This window comes from Hemiscyllium ocellatum, chromosome 2 (assembly GCF_020745735.1).
Source record: "Hemiscyllium ocellatum isolate sHemOce1 chromosome 2, sHemOce1.pat.X.cur, whole genome shotgun sequence".
NCBI lineage: Eukaryota > Metazoa > Chordata > Chondrichthyes > Orectolobiformes > Hemiscylliidae > Hemiscyllium > Hemiscyllium ocellatum.
This window is the reverse complement of record NC_083402.1, coordinates 52,046,136-52,068,189: the sequence shown is the minus strand read 5'-3', so window position 1 is coordinate 52,068,189 and position 22,054 is coordinate 52,046,136. Positions and strand designations below refer to the sequence as shown.

The window sequence follows — 22,054 nt, the reverse complement described above, 5'->3', positions numbered from 1 at the left end:
CAAAACCAACCCGACTAATTATCATTGCATCAATCTACTCTCAAACATGAAGAGAGTGCTGAAAGGGGTCATCAACAATACTAATCAGCAGCATTTGTTTTGCAATAAACTGGTCACTGAGGCTCAATTCTGAATCTACTAGAGGCATTCAGCTCCTGGCCTTATTTCAAACCTGAACAAAATGGGCGGCACGGTGGCACAGTGGTTAGCACTGTTGCCTCACAGCGCTAGAGAGCCAGGTTCAGTTCCCGCCTCAGTTTGCACATTCTCCCCGTGTCTGCGTGGGTTTCCTCTGGGTGCTCTGGTTTCCTCCCACAGTCCAAAAATGTGCAGGCTAGGTGAATTGGCCATGCTAAATTGCCCGTAGTGTTAGGTGAAGGGGTAAACTTAGGGGAATGGGTCTAGGTAGATTGTTCTTCGGAGGGTTGGTGTGGACTTGTTGGGCCGAGGGGCCTGTTTCCAAACTTTAAGTAATCTAATCTCATAAAAGAGCTGAATTCCTGAAATGGGCGGAGGATGACTACCATTGACAGCAAGGCTGCATTTGACCATATGTGACATCAAGGAGCCCTAGCAAAACTGGAGTCAATGAGGATTGGGGAAAGGGTGGGGGTGAAAACAATTTCCACTGGTTGGAGTCATACTTGGCACAAAGGAAGAGGCTTTTAGTTGTTGGACAATAGTCAGCTCAGCTCCAGAACATCTCTGTGGATGTTCCTCAGGGTAATTTTCTAGGCCAGTCATCTTCAGCTGCTTCAGTGACCTTCTTTCCATCTTAAGATCAGAAATGAGAATGTTCCCTGATGATTGCGCCATTCATAACTCCCTCATATTCAAATGCAGCAAGATCTGGACAACATCTTTGTTTAAGCTGACAAGTTACAAGTCACATTCATGCGACACAAGTTCCAGCCAATGACTATCCCTGAAAAGAGAGAATCTAACCATTGCCTCTTGACATTCAATTGCATCACCACTGCTGATATCCACCCCCCCTCCCCCCAAGTCTGGATATTATCATCCACCAGAAGCTGAACTAGATGAGCCAATTATAAACTGTGGCTACAAGAATAGTCAAAAGCCAAAAGTCCTGTAGTGAGTAACTCACCTTTACATTCCTCAAAGACTGTCCACCATCTACAAGGCACAAATCAGGAGTATGACAGAAAACTCCTCAATTGCCTGGATGGGTGCACCTCTAACAACATGCAAGAAGTTTGGTGCCATCCAGGACAAAGTCACATGCTTGATTGGCACCACATCCACAGTCAGACGCAGCAGTGTGTACAATCTACAGTACCTACAAAACCCACAACCACTACCATCTAGATAGCGAATGGAAATAGATACACTATGACCTGCACGTTCCCTCCAAGTCACTTGCAGTTCTTATTTATAAATATATTACCATTCATTCAGTGTTAGTGGGTCAAACTCCATGAACTCCTTCCTTTAAGCCGTTGTGGGTGAATCTATGATGGACTGTAGCAGTAGAAGAAGGTAGCTCACCACCACATTCTCAACGACAACCAGAGATGGGCATGATGTAAACTATGAGATTTATATATAATATTTATTTAAACAATTTATTCTAAGTATGGGCTTTTCGTTCTTGAGTGAGGAGCATGTTTTCTGTGTGGTGAAGTTAATAATTAACTTGGTTGTATTTCTGTAGCCACATTGACTTTTTTTTAAAAGGCAATTGTTGAGGGCTTGCTTTAGAGTTAATGGGCTTTTATGCATCACTAAGATTTTTGTTTTCAGTAGATTTCATAGACCCTGAATGGTGAGAGATTTTTGGAACTTTTTTTTAAAGCTTATTTGAAACAACCATAGTATGGAGATGGCATTTTTTTTTGTTTTAGTTTGATTTTGGGCAGAGCTGTGAGGTCCTTGGATGAAAATGTCTGTACAGGGCATTGCTTCTGATAAGGAAGGAATTATAATGAACTTGCTTACTTCAGAGCAAAGAGTTAGTGTTAGTCCCAGAAACCCTGAAAAGATTATTTAAAAGATGGGTTTGTTTAAGTTCAAGCACGTAACAGCTCAAAGAAGAAAATATCTGCAATTCTAGTTATGTTAGACTCATAGGTGACTTACATCTACTGAGGTGTCAGCAGTTGGTTCGAGTCCTGTACAAGTGGTCTTTCTGAGACAAGACAAAGTTTGTTTTGGGTAGGGTACCAGAGTGTATTTTGAGTACGGTATAAAAATTGTTGTTTTTCCTTCCAATGTACAAAGGAGTGTGTTGGGATTATACTGTGAAGGTGCTGGTGTGGTGGTATAATCACTTCACTATTAACCCAGTGATCCAGGTAATGTTCAGATCTCCCCATGACAGATAGTGGAATTTGAATTTGATAAAAATCTGGAATTAAAAACCTAACGATGACCATGGCAAGGGAAACTTCATCCTTACCTGATTTGGTCTACATCTGACTCCAGATGACAGCAAGTTGATTAGCCCTAAACTGCCCTCTGGGCAATTAGTGATGGACAATAAATGCTGGCCTAGCCAGCAATGGCTGAATCTCAGCAAAGACTAAAAGAAAATTTGTTTATATTATAAACAGATGGTTTATTTTTACTTTTTTTGTTACTAAAACTTTGTTTCATTGTTAAAACACACTGCAAAATTGCGAGTATTTGGTTCAGCAAGAGGCCACTTTGTTAAAGCAAAACAAAAGAAACATGATTTATCATGCGCCCTTTCAGTGTTAAATCTGACTTGCTCAAATAACACCAGCTGGGAATCATGACATGGGCAATAAATTATAGTCTAACCAGCAGCATGCACATCAATTATTTATCTGGGGAGGAGTGCCAAAGTGGAGCTTATGTGGTATTCAGCAGGTTATCTTGCCCATGTTTGACCTGTTGCCATGATACTTCATGGCATCCAGAGTCAATGTTGTGGATTCCTTCAGTAACTGCCTCCCGACTGTGAACCAATGTTCTGCCATCTCTCCTGACTCTATTTACTTTGTGTAGTTAGTTAGTTCACATCGAATTTCTGCTCCAACATCCACTCTTAAAATTATATCAGTGACATCAAAATGTAGTTAAAAATGTTAACAAAGCATGGAAGATGTCATGGAGGCAATTTAAAACAAAGATAAGGATATGGATAAGGATTTCCTCGCCCCAATTCATCCCCGTAGAGATTAAGTGGAAAGTGTGGGATGTTTGGATTCATGTCAGTAACCCAAGGCAGGTGTTTCTGTGACATTGCTTCTCCAGAACAACCACACCATTGAAAGTAGAGAAAGAAGTCAGCGACTGTGATAGATTGAGAAACACTTATATATCACTTTGTCACTTACTTGTATAACTCCAAAATTTCTATCATACCTGTGTAACTAAAGAATGTGCTTTATCATTGCCATTCTTTACAATCTTGCTCATGTGGATCTTCTAATCAGATGGAAACATAGAGCAAGGTTCAACACTTGCTATTCCTACATGCTTCTTCAGCATGATAGCAGGAAATGAAAGCAGAAAATGAAAATATTTGCATCGTTGTTCATGCTTATGACGAGTTCAAGTTCACCTAAATCAGTAAAGCAGCTGCATGGGTTTCCTCACCAATGCTTAAGCACAGATGGTTTTGTTCACCTGAATGTAAGCTGTCCCACTCACCTGATTTGAGATTGGCACTCTGGCAACAGCAAATCCAGCACCATCTTCGACCACTACACTCCCCAAAAATCCATCTTGTCCATGAAACATGAGCTTATATTTCACAATCACATCTTGAAATGTTCCACCATGTCTTGTAATGTTAATCTGAAAATAGCGACTCAAGTCACTTTCAACAATCACAGTTTGCCCTTCTGAGTAGACAGCAAACAAGCCATAAGGGTCATCATTTGCAGGAACCAGAAATCTTGAATTGTCTTTTCCCTCATTCAAATCAGCTCCACCTTCTACAGAAGTTAGCCTCATTATATAAACTTCATCTAACTCCGGAATGTCATCAGCTAACAGCTGAACATTTATTTCTGCATTCAGCTGCGAATCCAGGATAGTGACTGTGCCATTGATCACAAGAAAATCTCCTGTCATATCAGAATCACTCTGAAGCAACCAATGTACCTTAAGAACAAAAGAGAAGAAATGACAATTACTAATTTGAATTAAAAGCAACATACGTTTCGCAAAAAGAGTGTTGCATCTAAACCTCTTCAGTTTCAAAAAAATCCTGTTTGATTCCAAAAACTGGTTAAATATTTAAAGAATTATTTGGATTTCATAAATATCAATCAATAAAAAGATGTTATAGAACTATTTTAGGGAAAATTGAGGAGATCTTCCTAAATTAAATCTGAAAAATAATACTGTGTAAACAAAATCTCCAGAACTGGATAAATAGTAACCTTTCAAGTACTAAACATATGCTGATGGCTTCAAATAGCTGAAAGGTAGTTAAACTGTCAATCAAATTGATGTCTGAAATGCAGGGTCCAACTAATACCTTAAAATGTGAATGACAAAAAGCCCTTCTTCCATGCTCATGCACCTGACCAATTCAAATGCTGATAATTTAATAGTCACATCTTTTAAGAACAAAGTTCTACCATGACACACCACAAGGAAATCGTACTTAAATTATCATAAAGTAACTAATCATGACTGAATTAACTCCTCAGAGGCCAGTTTCCCATCAACAAGTCACATTTTACTTACACTTGGAGAGCCCTTGACACTGGTCCAGCTCCTTCAGAGCCAGCTTTCAGAATGTCTGACATTCCTCTATGTATCTGTTAGCCAGGGCCTCTTGACTGGACCACATTAACAATCCTAATCAAGGAACTCATATTCTATGAGATCCATCTGGCTGATGTCATTACAATCACTACAATAATATGCCAAATTAGCAACGCATCTTTTAAATATACCCGTCAAAAAGTTCTTAACTCCAGTACATATTTCCTTCAAATTTCACAACCCTTTTGACCGGATATGAAGCATGTCACATTCTGAAGCCAGCAAGCCTTTGAAAATTGTGTGTGTTCTGAAACTATATGAGCTATTAGCACCACCACTATTGAGTGAGAGTTCACAACCCACATTCTTATGGAGAGCACATGAAAAATAGTAGACACAGAAATTAGGTCAGGTATTTCAAACTTCTCCTCTGCACTGAAGGAAAGTCTAATCCTGTTCCTGATAACATAATCTAGTCAGTTGCTCCTTAGTTTACCAAACATTGGAAGTATACAATAAAATGCTTAGGGGCTCCACTTGCAGAGGTGGTGACCCTACCTTTGAGCCAGGAGGCCCTGGTTCAAGTTCCATCTGCTCCAGAGCTTTGTAATACCATCTTTGAAAAGACTGATTAGAAATATATACTATAAAATGATTTAACATTTGAAGACATAAACTTCATGGTTATGTAATATTTGAGGATTTAATGGTAGTCTATTTTCTTTGTTTAGATGTAATTATAAATGCCACATAGTCCTCAAGTACTCCATCCAATTCAGGAGGCTATGAAATTGAAAAATGATTTGACAACACACAAACTGATTGATATGATTTAGTTAGAAGTAATCAAATAATGATTGACAAGAGAAGTCATATTAGATTTACTATTTAGCTTCTTCAGAGTGGAAACTAGAACATTCCCACCCCGACAGAAAATGGTGAAAACTAGTCACCTGAAAATTTCAAAACTGGGTTTGCTTTGTTTTGGTGAGAGTATTGTTACAAGATCTCAAGACACAGTCTGCCCTGTATTGAGACTTTACCAAAGCTGGCCGCAAGATGGACTCCCCTAGTCCATGCTTCATGATAGCAAATCATAGAACTACTGCAAAGCAGGAGGCTCATTGGTATAATGGTGCACTTCATCATAAACATTCCCCTTTTCACACAACACAAAAAAATGATCATGTTATTTATATTTTGAGTTAGCCAACTTATTCATCAAGCACAAAACTGTCTTATGCATTTGTAATTGGTTTTCCTGCACTCTGTCTCTGCAGATGCATGACATAATAGTTCTTAAATTATGCTGCTTTCTTTTTGCTATTCATAGATGTTATTATTGACTGTTCAATTGGAGCATCTCCCTTCTCTGGGTATTGTCAGTCTCTGTCATTTGCTGTTGCTGCGCTGTTGTCGTTGCATTTCCATTGTTTAACATTATGAGATATGCCTTTAAGAAGGAATTGTTCTCTCATTTTTTATTTTGAAAGCAAATGTTGTAAACTTGAAACTGAGCTGAGCTATCTGCTCTTAGCCCAGCTAGCTTTGTTGTTTTTAAAACGTTGGAGCAACAGAGGCAGTATAAAGGGGTGGGCTCAATTTCCACAGAACCACAATTTTCGTCTTTCAGCAGTTGCTGGAATCTTGAGGCTGGATGTGAAACCTTTTATTCCTCCCTCTGTTACAGCTAAAAGCTGGGGTTCTCTTCCTGCTGCTAGAATTCCAAACAGGACAATCTATTTTACTGAATTTGCCTTTGCCAAGGGTGTGTTTATGGGTTGTTACTATATTGGAACAGTTGTTATTTAGTAGATTAGACTAGATTCCTTACAGTGTGGAAACAGGTCCTTCAGCCCATCCAGTCCATACCAACCCTCCGAAGAGTAACCCACCCAAACCCATTTCCCTCTGACTAATCCACCTAACATTATGGGCAATTTACCTAGGGAGTGTTGCTAAACAAAGAGACCTTAGAGTGCACATTCATTGCTCCTTGAAAGTAGAGTCACAGGTAGATAGAATAGTGAAGACGGCATTTGGTATGCTTTCCTTTATTGGTCAGAGTATTGAGTACAGTAGTTGTGAGGTCATGTTGCAGCTGTACAGGACATTGGTTAGGCCACTTTTGGAATAGTCATGCAATTCTCAATTAAATAGGATTTTGGATGCAAACCACAATTGAAACAGCATTATTTATCTCAGTCACATCCTATTGAAAGGATGTTGTGAAACTTGAAAGCGTTCAGAAAAAATTTACAAGGATGTTGCCAGGATTTGAGGATTTGAGCTGTCGGGAGAGGGTGAAGAGGTTGGGGCTGTTTTCCCTGGAGCATCAGAGGCTGAGGGGTGATATTATAGAAGTTTATAAAATCATGAGGGGCATGGATAGGATAAATAGACAGTCTTTTCCCTAGTGTGTGGGAGTCCAGAACTAGAGGGCATAGGTTTAGGATGAGAGGGGAAAGATATAAAAGGGACCTAATGGGTAACTTTTTCAGATAAAGTGATATGTATGGAATGAGCTGCCAGATGAAGTGTGGAGGCTAGTACAATTGTAACATTTAAAAGGCATCTGGATGTATATATGATTAGGAAGGGTTTGGAGGGATATGGGCAGGGTGCTGGCAGGTGGGATTAGTTTGGCTTGGGATATCTGGTCAGCATAGACGGGTTGGACCGGGTCTGTTTCCGTGCTGTACATCTCCATGACTCTATGACTAATTCAAAACTTCATTCAGAACAGTGAGAAAACAGTCAGGTATTTTCGCTGAAGTGAGTCCAAGTAACTAAGACCAGCAATCGCCTGGAACCTCAATTTTCACTGAATCAAGCTGCTGACATGTGGCATTGTTTAAAATAGAATTGCAAAAGAATTTCCAGATGTAATGAGAAAGTATTCGAATAAATCAAAAATACAAATAATGCTGCAAGTTAACATTACCTTCACATTCCCAATTTTTCCTTTTGTTCTTGTAATAAAAAATGTAATATTTAATAGTTCTTCATGACTAGATGGCTCCAGATAAGTTTTCATGTCCAATGACTCCTCAGTGAACTGAACTATTCCATTGGGATTTCCAACTTTTTGTACCTAAGGATCATAATTGTTGAAATTTAAAATATTGACAGTCCTTCTAGAAAAGTAGTTTTGGTCATTGCAAAGCCTTTCTTGTTTCAGAAATGCAGGAATATTTCACATTCAAGTCCAAAGCAAAATCATCACACTGTATGAAAACAAATTTAAATACGGTTTGCGTATTACAAAATTCTGTTCATCATTTCACTTTTGCTATTTCAAGGTGGCAGCCCATTAGGTGCAGCATTTCTGACAGCACCAAAAATATCACTGTCAAAGTATCACAGACTGTGGCTTCAAGCCCTAATTTTGTGAAGCTCAAACATCCAGCTGTGCTGAAGACCTGTTTTGTGCTTACAGAAACTGAGGAAAAGGCATTAGAGGGGGTGTTATCTCTCAGCCACGATCACATCATGATTGTATCTGGGAAGCAGGACCTGCCAGTTCATTGGTTCTTCTCCATGATGATACATACACCTTGGATGTCCGAAATGGAGAACAGTGGGGAAGGAATAAAACGTGGCCAAAAATATATTGCTTAGGGTTATAGTTTCAGGATAACAACAATAATTTTAAAGGATGAAGCTTCTGAAAATACATTTTTAGTAAAGATATGATTGAAAGAACAATGCCACAAACATATGCCCCCAGGATTTAATGGAAGGGACCACATTATTCAAAAACTCTATTTCAATGAATGATTTATCGGTTGTTAGCACACAGATAACACATGACTTTATCATATTAAGTGCAATGCACATTTAAAAGAACAGCTAATTAAATAGGATTTTGGATGCACACCACAATTGAAACAGCATTATTTATCTCAGTCACATACCGTTAAAAACACTTTTCCAGCCTTATGGTCAATTTCTGCTTCACCAAAGTCCAGGATAAGTTGGATGATGAAGGTCTCTTGTATTTCAATTTCTTCATGGGGCAAGACACTCAATTCAATGACTCTATTTCCAGTCTCGCCATCTCTAAAATAGAATGTTCCATTGATGGGGTCACTTATGTCTGGGTTGGATGATGGCAAGATTGCTTCTGAGTTTGGACCCAGAATGTTCCAAATTATCTAAGAAAAGAAATGAGATGGTGAGTTCCTAGCATCACAGAAATATCCATTACTTCAGGAGGAGGGTAGTTTAGCAGGAATATGATTTGACATTCTGACCGCTTGCATTTATCATTCAGACGAACAGGTGGCAGGAAGGTGGACCTCATCTGTTGGAAGCATAGCTCTGAATCTTTTATATACTTTTTATACTATTACTTTGATGTAATGATCAAAAGCAACATGCATAATGTCAAATTTCCAAGAAAGAATGAAACCTCTCACCAGTCACAAAGTAATAAATGACTACTGTTTCATACTGTTTCATTTGATTAGGCTAATTCATTTTGGATTTATGTGCAGAAATAAACAACTAACTTATTAAAAACATTGTAGATTAAGTCTCTTTTTTACTGCACAAAAGATGCCTTATCTCCCATGATGGTTTTAAACTATGTTTATACTCCTCCATTTCATTTGAATTCTCTGCCATTAACTTCACTCAACATCATCACTCAAATAAACCATTAACAAAAATCTAGCCATCTCCATTTTGTGTGCACCATTGGTCTAACACTCCAACATTTTTTTGATTGAGGAAGTTCGAGATTTTTATTGTAATTTGTGAAGAAATGCACAATAAAACAACTTTGGATTGGCTTTACATTCCAATCTTGTTCTGGACTTCCCCAGCAAAGGGAACAATTTTATATCCAATCAACTCTTTAAATTATCTTAAAAACCTCTATTAAAGTACATCTTAAGGAGAATAACGATTGTCTACACAACAGGCCTCTGACCTAGTGACCTCTTGTTTCTTCAATATTGAGTTTCCAACTAGTCATTTGTCATCTTGAGCAACGATATCTCTCTCTCATAAATCAACATCATCTAAATGTTCCCACTATTCTTACCATCCACAATGCCCCAGTTTCTCTCCAATGCATCTGTATCTTTGACCAGCTGAAGTTTTGGTAACATTTACTGTTATTGTCAGAGTTTCTGCTACAATGCTGAAATCCCAATAAGCTGAAGATCTCAGGAACTTATCCAACATCATACTGGAAAATTAAGGGTATGCACAATCACTGCACACTTTGGACACCTGTTTCAGAGGTCAGTAACAAGAGATATTTCTGATTACTTGTATTACCCAGTCATCCTAACTCTATAACCCAATTCAACTCTTAATACAATTAGGGAGTTGAATTCTAAGACCTGAATCACATCTCTCAATGTCTATAGTTTACAAAAATAGTGAAAAGTTTGGTATCAAACAAGTGCATACCCTATGAAATTTTGCCATGGTTCTGTTACCTACTATTGTGAGATGACCAGAAATGCTGTTAAATCAAGACACTGTACAGAGTAAAGATTGTAGATTGGTTTCATAATTAATTGTTTAAGGTGCAGCAAACATTGTATTATCTGCCATGCTACCAACTGGAGTCTTCTATACATTGAAATTTCTGTATTCTCAATGTTTTGTTGAAAGCTGGTATGAGAATCACGATGCCAGTTGTGATGCCAGACTTATTTTCACTTGTGGAAATTTTACTGTGAAGCCCAGCTGTCAGGGAGTCCTTGCCTCCCAGCTGCTTCCCCTCTCCCCTCAAATCCCTTAAAAACAAAGTAACACCTGGTGTTGAAGTGCATTGGCTAATGCGCTTCGTGGTGTCTGACTGCAGTGTCCCAGTGTGAAGCTTGTCTTGTAGTCTTCTACTATTCTCCTCAATGATACAAGCAAGCTCTTGGGGCCCATTCTCAGGGAGTTATGAGGCCAGTGAGGTTGATGTACTCAGAACTGGTTTCACCTTCTGATGTACATGTCTCGGGTATCATATTTAACACCAGCTGTACACCACTCCAGACGCTACAAGCCAGGAACTGGCCCACAAACTGCAGTGCTCACCTTTATCACTGAACATATGGCCCAGAAGAAAAGCAAACTGCCTCTGCTTCACTGACAGGAACCTGGAGGAACTAGTCAATGGTGTGGAGTGTATGGCATTACATTGCTCTGCAAACCATCAAAGAAGCGCATATCATTAGACCCAGATTAGAGTGGTGTTGGAAAAGCACAGCAGGTCAGGCAGCATTCAAGGAGCAGGAAAATCGACATTTCCGGCAAAAGCCCTTCATCCACCCTCCTCTCCGACCTATCACCTTCATCCACCTATTGTACTCTCAGCTACCTTCTCCCCAGCCCCACCCCCTCCTATTTATCTCTCCACCCCGGAGGCTTCCAGCCTCATTCCTGATGAAGGGCTTTTGCTCGAATTGTCAATTTTCATGCTCCTCGGATGATGCCTGACCTGCTGTGCTTTTCCAGCACCACTCTAATCTCGGCTCTGATTTCCAGCATCTGCAGCCCTCACTTTTGCCGAGCATTAGACCCAGCCAGTCTGGACAGATAGCAGCCTGGTCAGTTCGGTGCCCTGAGTGAAAAGGAGTGAAAAGGAACGGCCAACAATGCAGAAAGAATGTCAATGGCCTTTGGTGCAGCACAACCGAAGTGCCATCACTTGCTCTTTGCTACCGCACACACAGAGGGCCAGCACTCTAACTCCGTCACTGTATTAACGGATCAACAAGGCTCAGGGATGACAACTACATTCTTCATGTCCAGTCAGCAGATCTTATCCAACTCGCAGTCTTTAACCTTTCCTGCCTTCTGCACTTCCTACTGACTCAATGATGACACTTCACCATCTCGCCTGCTCAAGCATGATCAATAATTGCTCTATCATCCACTTCCATTACAATCAAATCTCTTCTTTTTTCTCGCTGTGGGAAATACTGACCCAGCCCCCAGACTGATGTCTCATTAGTAACCCAATTGATCCACTTGTAATCCCCAGATTGTTTGCACATGATTTATAGGACTCACCATGGTCCAACCCAAACTCTAGTGGGACTAGGTGCCTGACTGACTGTGACAAACTCTTTTGAGTGAAGTAGGACCAGTTCCTTCATTAACAGCATCCCCCTGACCAACTGCTCCCTTTAACTTATACACACTGAATATGTTTCAACCAAATGACATTTGTATGCTGCATAAACCACTAGCACATGCTGTACATTGGACATCAACAGAGTATGGTGCCATGTTGAGGACTTTGCAATCCTCCACCTGACTAATAAATAGATGTTCAGTGTTCCCCATTGTCATAAGTGCCCGTCTCTCCCTCTACACTAAACAGAGCATAATCCACAGAGACTGTAACTGACCTTGAAAGATCTTGTGCATTAAGAATGCAATGTAAGCCATACGAAGGCTGGTGACCTGTAAGTCATTGAGTGTTTGTTAAGAAAGCGACGGGAAGTAGGTAAATTAAGAGAAATATCTCCAAGTAAGAGGTAAAGTGAGGAAGAAGAAAGCAAGCTAACAGCCATAAGATGTACATGCATCTTACGTAAGGGCAAAAATATCCCATGTAGACACACGAATTGTGTTTTTGCCCATGCACAAAGCTACATGGGAAAAGTATGCAAATTGTAGGAGTTTCTGAGCTTTATAGTCAAGTATTAAAGGGTTCACATGGTGTCAAAAATGGCCTGGGAGCTGTGGAGGGTTATAGTTAAAATCCTGGAACTCTTTCCTTAAAAGCACTATGGTAGTAAATATACTAAACAGTGGTTCAACAGGCAGCTCATCGCCACCAGGGACGGACAACAAATGCTGGCCATGTCCCATAATTGAAAATGCAGGTACATTGTTCTTAAGAAGTAATTACATGAAGGTCAAGACAATCATTTGGCAAGCTGCAGCTAGTAATTTTTCACTCTGATTTTCATGTTGAGAATTAATTTCTCTGTGGTGGAGAGGAGAATAGGAAGTGGTGCATAACTAACACGAGTAAAGGTTTAATGAGCAGCACATTGATGGAGGTAAGATAGCCACCCTTCAATGGCAAGATTCTGATGTCTTTACTTAAGACTTGAATGAAAGTAAAGGACATTTCTCTTTTGAGAATCATATTTTTTTCATTCTTGTCATATTTTCCCAATTTTCTCACCACTGCCATGTCAGGGATCAGAAAACTCCATTTCTCATCTTGCACCTCCCTCATAACTAGCATTTCTGGAGTGACATCATCGAATCCTACTGCATGTCAGAAATCAAGGATTTTACTGCAGATATTCCGAGGAAATGGTGACACTAGCAAAGTCATGTTTATTGTCCATCACTGGTTGCCATGGGAACATGACAAGTCAATCAAAGGGTGTCATGGCTAAGATTCATGAATGAAATGAAACACAGTAATTAATCATTCATCAAGAATATCCAAACTGTTAGACTGGGATAAGCTCAAACCTACTTGCACATCCCCGGAAAATCCTCCAGTCCTTTCCAGCAGCAGTGTTAATGTTTCTGTTACATTGGGATTAGGGATGACCAGATGGGTTAGGTTGAGGAATCGAATGGTCCCACCAATTGAGTCACTTTTACGAATGGTTACTCTTGTGGTGAGTTGTGTTCCAAGCACTGCACCTCCTGTTACTGCAATCAATTGAATCTCAAATTCCTCTTCAAGCTCACTGCAGGCAAATAATTTCAACGTTTGATCAAGTTTCAAACTGTACAAGAAATGTTGTCAATGAACATAAAGATGAACCAACAGAAAAGATCAGCAAGGTCATCTATATGTGGAATGCAGGAGATGGGGTGAGATACTAAATGAGTATTTTGTGTCAGTATTTACTGTGGAGAAGGATATGGAAGATAGAAAACTTGGGGAAATAAATAGTGACATCTTGAAAAATGTCCATATTTCAGAGGTGGTGGTGCTGGATGTCTTAAAACACATAAAGGTAGATAAATTCCTGGGACCTTATCAGGTGTACTCTAGGATACTTTGGGAAACTAGGGAAGTGATTTCTCAAACCCTTGCTGGGAGATTTGTACCATCAATCGTCACAGTTGAGGTGCCGGAAAATTGGAGGTTGGCTAATGTAGTGCCACTATTTAAGAAAGGTTGTAAAGAAAAGCCAGGCAACTATAGACCAGTGAGACTGGCATCGGTGCTGAGCAAGTTGTTGGAGGGAATCCTGAGGGACAGGATTTACATGACTTTGGAAAGTAAAGGAATGATTAGGGATAGTCAATATGACGTTGTGCCTGGGAAATCATGTCTCACTAACTTGATTGAGTTTTTTGACAAAACAACAAAGAAGACTGATGGAGGTAGAGCAGTGGACGTGATCCATATGAACTTCAGTAAGGCATTCAACAAGGTTCCTCATGGTAGACTGGTTAGCAAGGTTACAACTCATGGAATACATGGAGAACTAGCCATTTGTATATAGAACTGGCAGGAAGGTAGAAGACAGAGACTAGTGATGGAGGGCTACTTCTCAGACTGGAGGCCTGTGACCAATGGTGTGGCACAAGGATTGATGCTGGGTCCACTTCTTTTTGTCATTTATGTAAATGATTTGGATATGAATAGAGGAGGTATAGTTAGTAAGTTTGCAGATGACACCAAAAGTTGAGGTGGAATGGACAGTGAAGAGGGTTACCTCAGAGTACAACAGAATCTTGATCAGATGGACCAATGTACAGAGGAGTGGCAGATGGAGTTTAGTTTAGATAAATATGAGGTGCTGCATTTTGGAAAGGCAAATCAGGACAGGACTAATGCACTTAATGGTAAGGTCCTGTGGAACATTGCTGAACTTGGACCTTGGACTACAGGTTCAGAGCTTCTTAACAGTGAAGTCCCAGTTAGACATGATAGTGAAGGAGGCATTTGGTGTACTTGCTTTTATTGGTCACAGCATTGAGAATAGGAGTTGGGAGGTCATGTTGCAGCTGTACAGGACACTGGTTCGGCCACTAGTGGAATATTGCATTCACTTCTGGTCTCTCTCCTACATGAAGCGTGTTGGAAAACTTGAAAGGATGCAGAAGAAATTTACAACGCTGTTGCCAGGATTGGAGGATTTCAGTGATAGGGAGAGGTTGAATAGACTATGGCTGTTTTCCCTGTAGTCTGGGAACCTGGGGAGTGACGTTACAGAAGTTTATAAAATCATGAGGGGCATGGCTAAGGTGAATAGCCAAGGGGGTGGACAAGTGCAAAACTAGAGGGCATAGGTTTAAGGTGAGTGGCGAAGGATTTAAAAAGGGATCTAAGAGACAGATGTTTCATACAGAGGGTGATGCACGTATGGAATGAGCTGCCAGAGGAAGTGGTGGATGCTGGCACAATTACGACATTGAAAAGGCATCTAGATGGGTATATGAATAGGAAATGTTTACAGGGCCAAGTGCTCGCAAATGGGACTAGATTAATTTGGGATATCTGGTCATCATGGACGAGTTGGACCGAAGCACCTGTTTCCATGCTGTAATCATGATGCTTTGGACCACTTAATTTTGAAGGATTGTTTGTAAAATACTTCTTCCATTTATCGCTCAAATCCTCCAACCCTGGCAACAGTGTTAAATTTCTTCTGCATCCTTTCAATTTTTCCATCAAGCTTCATGTAGGAGAGAGACCAGAAGTGAACGCAGTTCCAAAAGTGGCCTAACCAGTGTCCTGTACAGCTGCAACATGACCTCCCAACTCCTATACTTTAAGAGTTTATGTATCTATTAGGAAATCTGAGAAAAAAATGAATTGCTGTCCCATTAGCTTTAAAAAGAACCAGAATTTACAAGGTTTAGATTTATTGACCATCTTTAATTTTAATTTGCTCATGTTACCGAGTGGTCTAGGCAGTTTCCAATAGCATTTTATCAGCATTAAGTATAAAATAGCAGGCAATCATGATGCTTTGGACCACTTAATCTTGAAGGAATGTTTGTAAAATACTCCTTCCATTTAAGTGCCAATTAGATCAGTGTTTACTCTTGATTCTAGGTCAGAAATTATGTTTCTAGAATTAAAACATATAAATCTAGGTTGACATTTCTGTGCAGCACTGAGAGAATGCCATCACCTTAAGAGCTGCCAGCTACCATTTCATTCCTGGAAGGGTGTAAAATCTAACTTGTTTTCTTGAATAGTAATGCTATGGTAACATAGGTAAAAACAATGACTGCAGATGCTGGAAACCAGATTCTGGATTAGTGGTGCTGGAAGAGCACAGCAGTTCAGGCAGCATCTGAGGAGCAGTAAAATCGATGTTTCAGGCAAAAGCCCTTCATCAGGAATAAAAAAGCTTTTTTATTCCTGATGAAGGGCTTTTGCCCGAAACATCGATTTTACTGCTCCTTGGATGCTGCCTGAACTGCCATGCTACGATAACATATCTGCCATGGTATTTTCTGCCTAAAGCGAGAATAGGGTACACACAGAGCAGTATTATTCGTATGTTTTCTCTGCAATATTATTTCAATGTTATGGTCTTACTGTTTGGCACAATCTTCTATATGAATTTGATGGACATTTCAGAGGAGTCAGTTTAACAGTTAGTTAGTCTAATGGCCAGTTTCAAACACTAACCTTTTGATACTTAAGCAAGTATTTTTCTTACCTTTCTATGTCATCAATAATGGTTACATTGATAAAGGCCTGCTTTTGTCCATGGTAGAATGTGACTGTACCATTAGGTAGACTATAATCAACTCCATTGGGAGTTGCTGTGATAGCTCGAGAAGCAAACTCTGCTGTGACAAATCCATGTGTCCCCAACTTTCTTATCAAAGGAATTCCAAGTATCCCAACGTCCTCCTCAACTGCACAATCAAATACAGGATTGATAATGGTTAATCCTAATTTTGGTCAGATAATTAAATGCTATGTAGTCACTTTATCTAATTTTCACTACTACCACAAAGATTTGCGATATAGGTGTGCTCATGCAGTAAGATGGAATTAACAATATAATCCAATTGTACGTTGTCATTAAATTCAAAAACTGTTTTTCCCTTTTTTCTGTTACATTCATATTCTCCATGTTAGATAATATAACTCACTTAATAAATTAAATACTTCTCTATGTTTTGAGTGTCCAATACAGAATCAAATATGTACAGAGATTATAATGAAAAATTAATTACATTGTATTTTACTATATATTTTTATTGTCAACAGTGCTTTATAAATCAGCTTCAACTGATTAAATCACTATTAATTCTCCACCTCAAAATTTATTGCACATTTTATAACATAAAACATAGTGGCCCCTATTTAAGGTGGCTTGTGGTAAAATTGTATCCCCAATTCTTGGAGTTAAAATCTCCATCAACATAGCTTTGTTGGAAATTTGCAGAATCTGAGCTTATACACATTCACTGTCATTCATACATCATTGAGGGATTGAGGGGAGGGGATGCTTACCTTCTATATGAATGAATTGTGGCTCGATCTCTATAATACCTTCTGCATTATCATTTGCTTGTATTACTATCCTAATGGATGTGATGTTACCCAATGCAGGAGGTTGATCTGGCTTTAGGCCATGATCTCCAACAGTGAAATCATGAAAACTGGTGAAACATAGAAGGGTAATCAATTGCAATTTATTATAAGCCAGATGAAAGCACAAAAACAGATCATTTTCTCTTAGTCCTGAGTGAGTTATGATGATCACAAATACAGTATCTGAAAACAGAATAGTAACTTTCAAGAGAAGAGGAACCCCGATTATCCGAATGACACTTGCAGGGAGTATTTTGTTTGGATAATCGAATGTTTGAATAATTGAATGCTGAATAACACAATTTAGCCAAGCATCGGGACCTTGCAATCTTGTCTGCATAATCTGAAATTTGGATAATCAAATGTCGGATAATCGAGGTTCCTCTGTATATAACTGATAAAGTGAAATTGTCGTTCGATGAGGAGATAGCAGCAGAGCAAGGGTAGTTGGAGTGCTCTTTCAAAGAGCTTGTTCAATCACTGTGGGTTGAATGGCTTCCTTCTGTGTAGTATGATGCAGCTGGACTAGTAATCTTAAGGCTTAAACAGTGACAGCTCTTTTTCTGGTGTGATTAATTCTTATATGTCATGCTTAAAACTGAGGAACTGAATTAGCTGTAAAAATAGACTTCAGAGCTAGCTTTGAGCTAAAGGCCATTTGGAAGGTGCGTGCCAGTGGGAAGAAATGTAACAAGTAATGTATTTTAACATTTGTGACATGAAGAAGGTTCAGATAGATAGGCTGTATGTTCAATTTGACTGTAAAAATAGAAACGAAGTATTAAAAGGTAGTACAGAAGGAAATTGGAAAGTAAGGAAGAACTAGAACTAAAAACTAACAGAAGCAATGTTTGCATTTTTAAAACATTTAAATTTTTTTTCAAGTTTTTTTTTCAGTTCCACCATTTATTTTTAGCCATTTTAGAACATTTTCATCAGTAGTTTATCTGGGAGCATTTCACATTGTTGTTCGAGAAAGCTTGCTGCATACAAATTGCTTGTTATGTTTCTTCCATTACAAAAGTGACCAGACTTCAAAAATACTTCATTGTCTGTAAAATGCTTTGGGGCATCCTGACATTAAGAGAGATGCCAAGTTTATGCAATCTTTTCCTTTTAATAAATCAGCTTAAAATGCACAGATGCTACCAGTTAATTAAGCCTGCTTTGACAGCAAAGGGAATTGCAGCATTGGAGATGGTGCAGAGGAGATTTACCAGAATGTTGCTGGGGTTTCTGGAGTTTGAGTTATAAAGAGATGTTGGACAGACTGGGGTTGTTTTCTTTAGAGCAGAGGAGATTGAGAGGGTCATGATTGAGATGTATAAAATGATGAGGGATATAGGTAAGGTGGACAGGAAGAACTTTTTCCCTTGAGAGAGGGATCAATAACCAAGGAGCATAGATTTAAGGTAAGGGGCAGATGATTTAGAGGATGTAGGAAGAAAAAACCTTTTCACCTAGAGGATAGTGAGAATCTGGAATCAATACCTCTAAGAGTGGTAGTAGCAGAAAGTCACAGTTTTTAAGAAGTGTCTAGGTTTACACTTGCAATGCCAAGGCAAATAAGGCCATGGTGGAGGTGGGTACTGCAGATGCTGGAGATTAGAGTCGAGGGTGTGGTGCTGGAAAAGCACAGCAGGACAGGCAGCATCCGAGGAGCAGGAAAATTGACCTTTCAGGTAAAAGTTCTTCATCTAAATAAGGCCATGGGCCAAGTCCTGGAAAATTGACTTAGATGATTTCGGTGACTGATGAGCTGAAGGGCCTTTTTCTGTGCTGTACATCTCCATGACTCTAAGCGTAACAAAAACCCCAAAATCAAAAATTAGAAGCACACTGTTTATGTCCAGTTTGAAACAGGGAAGCGACTTGGCAATTATAACTTGCCTGGTTTTGGACAGGCAAGTAGAATTAAAGTCTTCCCCAATATTTTGTAGTTTTGAGTCTTCTGAATTGGGCTTTTAATTAAAAGTTTTTTAAAAATGCAATATTGCATCCTGAATTTACAGCATTTTGTTTAATTTAAAGTTCTGATTTTTTGGGGGAATGGGTGGACGACCACATTTCAAAAGGAGTCTGAAACTAAACTAGCCAAATGCGCATGGTTTTATCATTCAGATATTGTTTTCAGGATGCTAGAACTACACTCAACTGATAGGTTATTTGGACTATGTGTGGGCGACATGGTGGTTCAGTGGTTAGCACGGCTGTCTCACAGCACCATGGACTCAAATTTGATTCCAGCCTCAAGTGACTGTCTGTGTGGTGTTTGCACATTCTCCCCACGTCTGTGTGGGTTTCCTCCAAGTGCTCCAGTTTCCTCCCACAGTCCAAAGATGTGCAGTTTAGGTGAATTGGCCATGTTAAATAGCCAAAGTGTTCAGGGATGTGTAGGTTAGGTGCATTAGTCATTGGGAAATATAGGGTAGGAGGAATGAATCTGGGTGGATTCCTCTTCCAGAGTCATTGTGGACTTATTGGGCTTACAGGCCTGTTTCCACACTGTAGGGATTCTATGAAACTGATCAACAATGACATGCTCAGCTGAGATCAGTTGATATATTTGTAGATGTTATGGTCTTTTGTCGATGCTATGTGGTAATAAGCTATATAAATGGCACTCTTCAGGGAAGAGATCGTGGTGCATTCTTGGACAAAGGAGTGAAAGAACAGCTTTGGGCTTGCCCTACAATCATTAAACAGCCTTAGAGTATTAATTGGTTTCAGGGAGGAGTTCTGTCCCTTCAGAGAAGTAGTGCAGTTGACCAGATGCTCTTCTATTACAGCAGCAATACTGGAAGTGGTGGGTACTGCCGAGCCTGTTTGCAGTCCTGAAGAGGAATGCAGCGTGGATATTCAGCTAAAGGAGCTCCCACTGCTGGGCACTGTGAAGATTGATAGGGCAGTTTGGGGTGGGCCTGTTAAATCACGGGGTTAAATTTGGAGCAGGCTTCCTCACAAAGTTGCCTAATTTCATGCTGCCAGGAAGGAAAAAGTATAAAATCCAGCTTTTAAATGCTGTTCAGGGATTACTGCTAAAAAAAATGTACACATGAATCATTATAATGCAAACATCAATATGAACCTCAGTGTATTAGATAAGAAAGGTTTGTTAGCTGAATCAGAAATATATCTTGAAATAAGAAATTTACTTTTCTAGATGTCTATTATTCTTAGCAGTGTAATAAATACATAAAAATCTAATGACAAAAAATGATCAATGGTGACGTCTAATCATGTACCACATAGTATATAAATAGTGACTTTGAGAGTGCAATCCACTGCTTTAATCAATATTTGATGAGTTTTTTGTTGGTCGTATATCACAATTGCTTGGCTTCACCAACAAATATTAGCAAGACAGGATGCAACTATAAAAGTTTTGTATTCGAGAAATAAAAGAGTTAACTTTAACTGGTCTGTACTGTTACTGGTGAGCTTCACCAACCAGCAGAACCTTCTGAACTCCCCCCCGAGAGTGAGTGGATGGTAGGATCTGAGATCTGAAATTGTCCAAAATATTTAACCTGCATTAAGACATACACATTAAGTGAGGATGATGGTGTAAGCTAAGTATTTAATTATATTCAGGTGGTGGACATTATTTCAGGATTAATTTGAGTCCCTACAAATAGAAGCAGACTGAAATTGTGGTTAAGATTTGCCTGTTGGTATCTCTGTACAGAAATTTTCATTATAAGGTATAAAGGTCGGTCCCAACTCTACTTTTACAAAACCTGGTATTTTGAAGTCTAAAAGGTAGCAGATTTTATTTTGGGGGGAGGGGTGTGGTGAAAGGCAGTGATTGAAATCTTTCTGATTAGTGATTATGAACTCATTCCAGCCATACATCATGGAAAAACAGAGAATGCTTCTGAGTGTTCTAGTGTTTCCATGAATAAAAAGTGCCTGGAAGTCACAAACTTAAAGACAGAGAATTACTGTATAACTCAACATTCTTTTGCAAAATGAGGGAAAATTTTATATGAACTTAGACAAATTCAGCATGCATTGACAAATGTGTAGCCAACGTTTGCTTTGCTGCACCTATGTACAATGCTCATTCATTAACATAATCCTCAGGTCAATTACAATTGCATACCATAAAACATTCAGCTTGAGACTGATTGACAAAACATCCCAAATAAACTTGTATTCTTACGACTGAAGTTAAAATGACTCACTTGACAGAGAAAAATAATTACTAGAATAACACATTAAAAGGTAACAAATAATTCCTTCAGTCACGACTTTGTCAGAGAAAGGGTGAATGCATTTATTTTCTGCAATCAAATTTTTGTGCTGGTACTGTATTATAACAGCCTGTAGACAATGACAAAATGGAGATGAAGACTATGTGCAATTCCTCAATCAACAGATCGTAGATTCCCACTACAATCATAAAATATGCCCTTAACTGCACAGACTGAAGCCACATTATCAAACATTTTGTAATTGTGAAGCAATTAACCACAAGGAAAAATAAACATTCTCACGGATTCTAACTCTGAAACCTTCCACAGATCATAAAAACTACTGGGGCACAGTTTCAGGAGTGAGAGCTGATCTTTTAGGACTGTGATTAACAGAAAGTGCTTCACTCAAACCATTGAGTCATTGAAATTCTCTTCAGAGGGTTATATATACTTCGTCTTTGAATGTATTTAAGGCTAAAATAGACAGATGTTTGGTCCCTCAGGGGACCGTATTTAATCTCCCACATTCTGGATTAGTGGTGCTGGAAGAGCACAGCAGTTCAGGCAGCATCCAAGGAGCAGCAAAAGCCCTTCATCAGGAATAAAGGCAGAGAGCCTGAAGCGTGGAGAGATAAGCTAG

The 22,054-nt window shown here is 39.3% G+C and overlaps 1 protein-coding gene across 1 annotated transcript in view; it reads right to left on the bottom strand.

Moving 5' to 3' along the window:
- adgrv1 (adhesion G protein-coupled receptor V1) overlaps nt 1–22,054 on the bottom strand; it is a 566,067-nt gene that overhangs the window by 281,973 nt on the left and 262,040 nt on the right. The window contains 6 exon segments of the mRNA XM_060841343.1: nt 3,640–4,095; nt 7,652–7,801; nt 8,625–8,864; nt 13,166–13,385; nt 16,329–16,530; nt 17,135–17,283. Coding sequence (XP_060697326.1) covers nt 3,640–4,095; nt 7,652–7,801; nt 8,625–8,864; nt 13,166–13,385; nt 16,329–16,530; nt 17,135–17,283 — 1,417 coding nt within the window.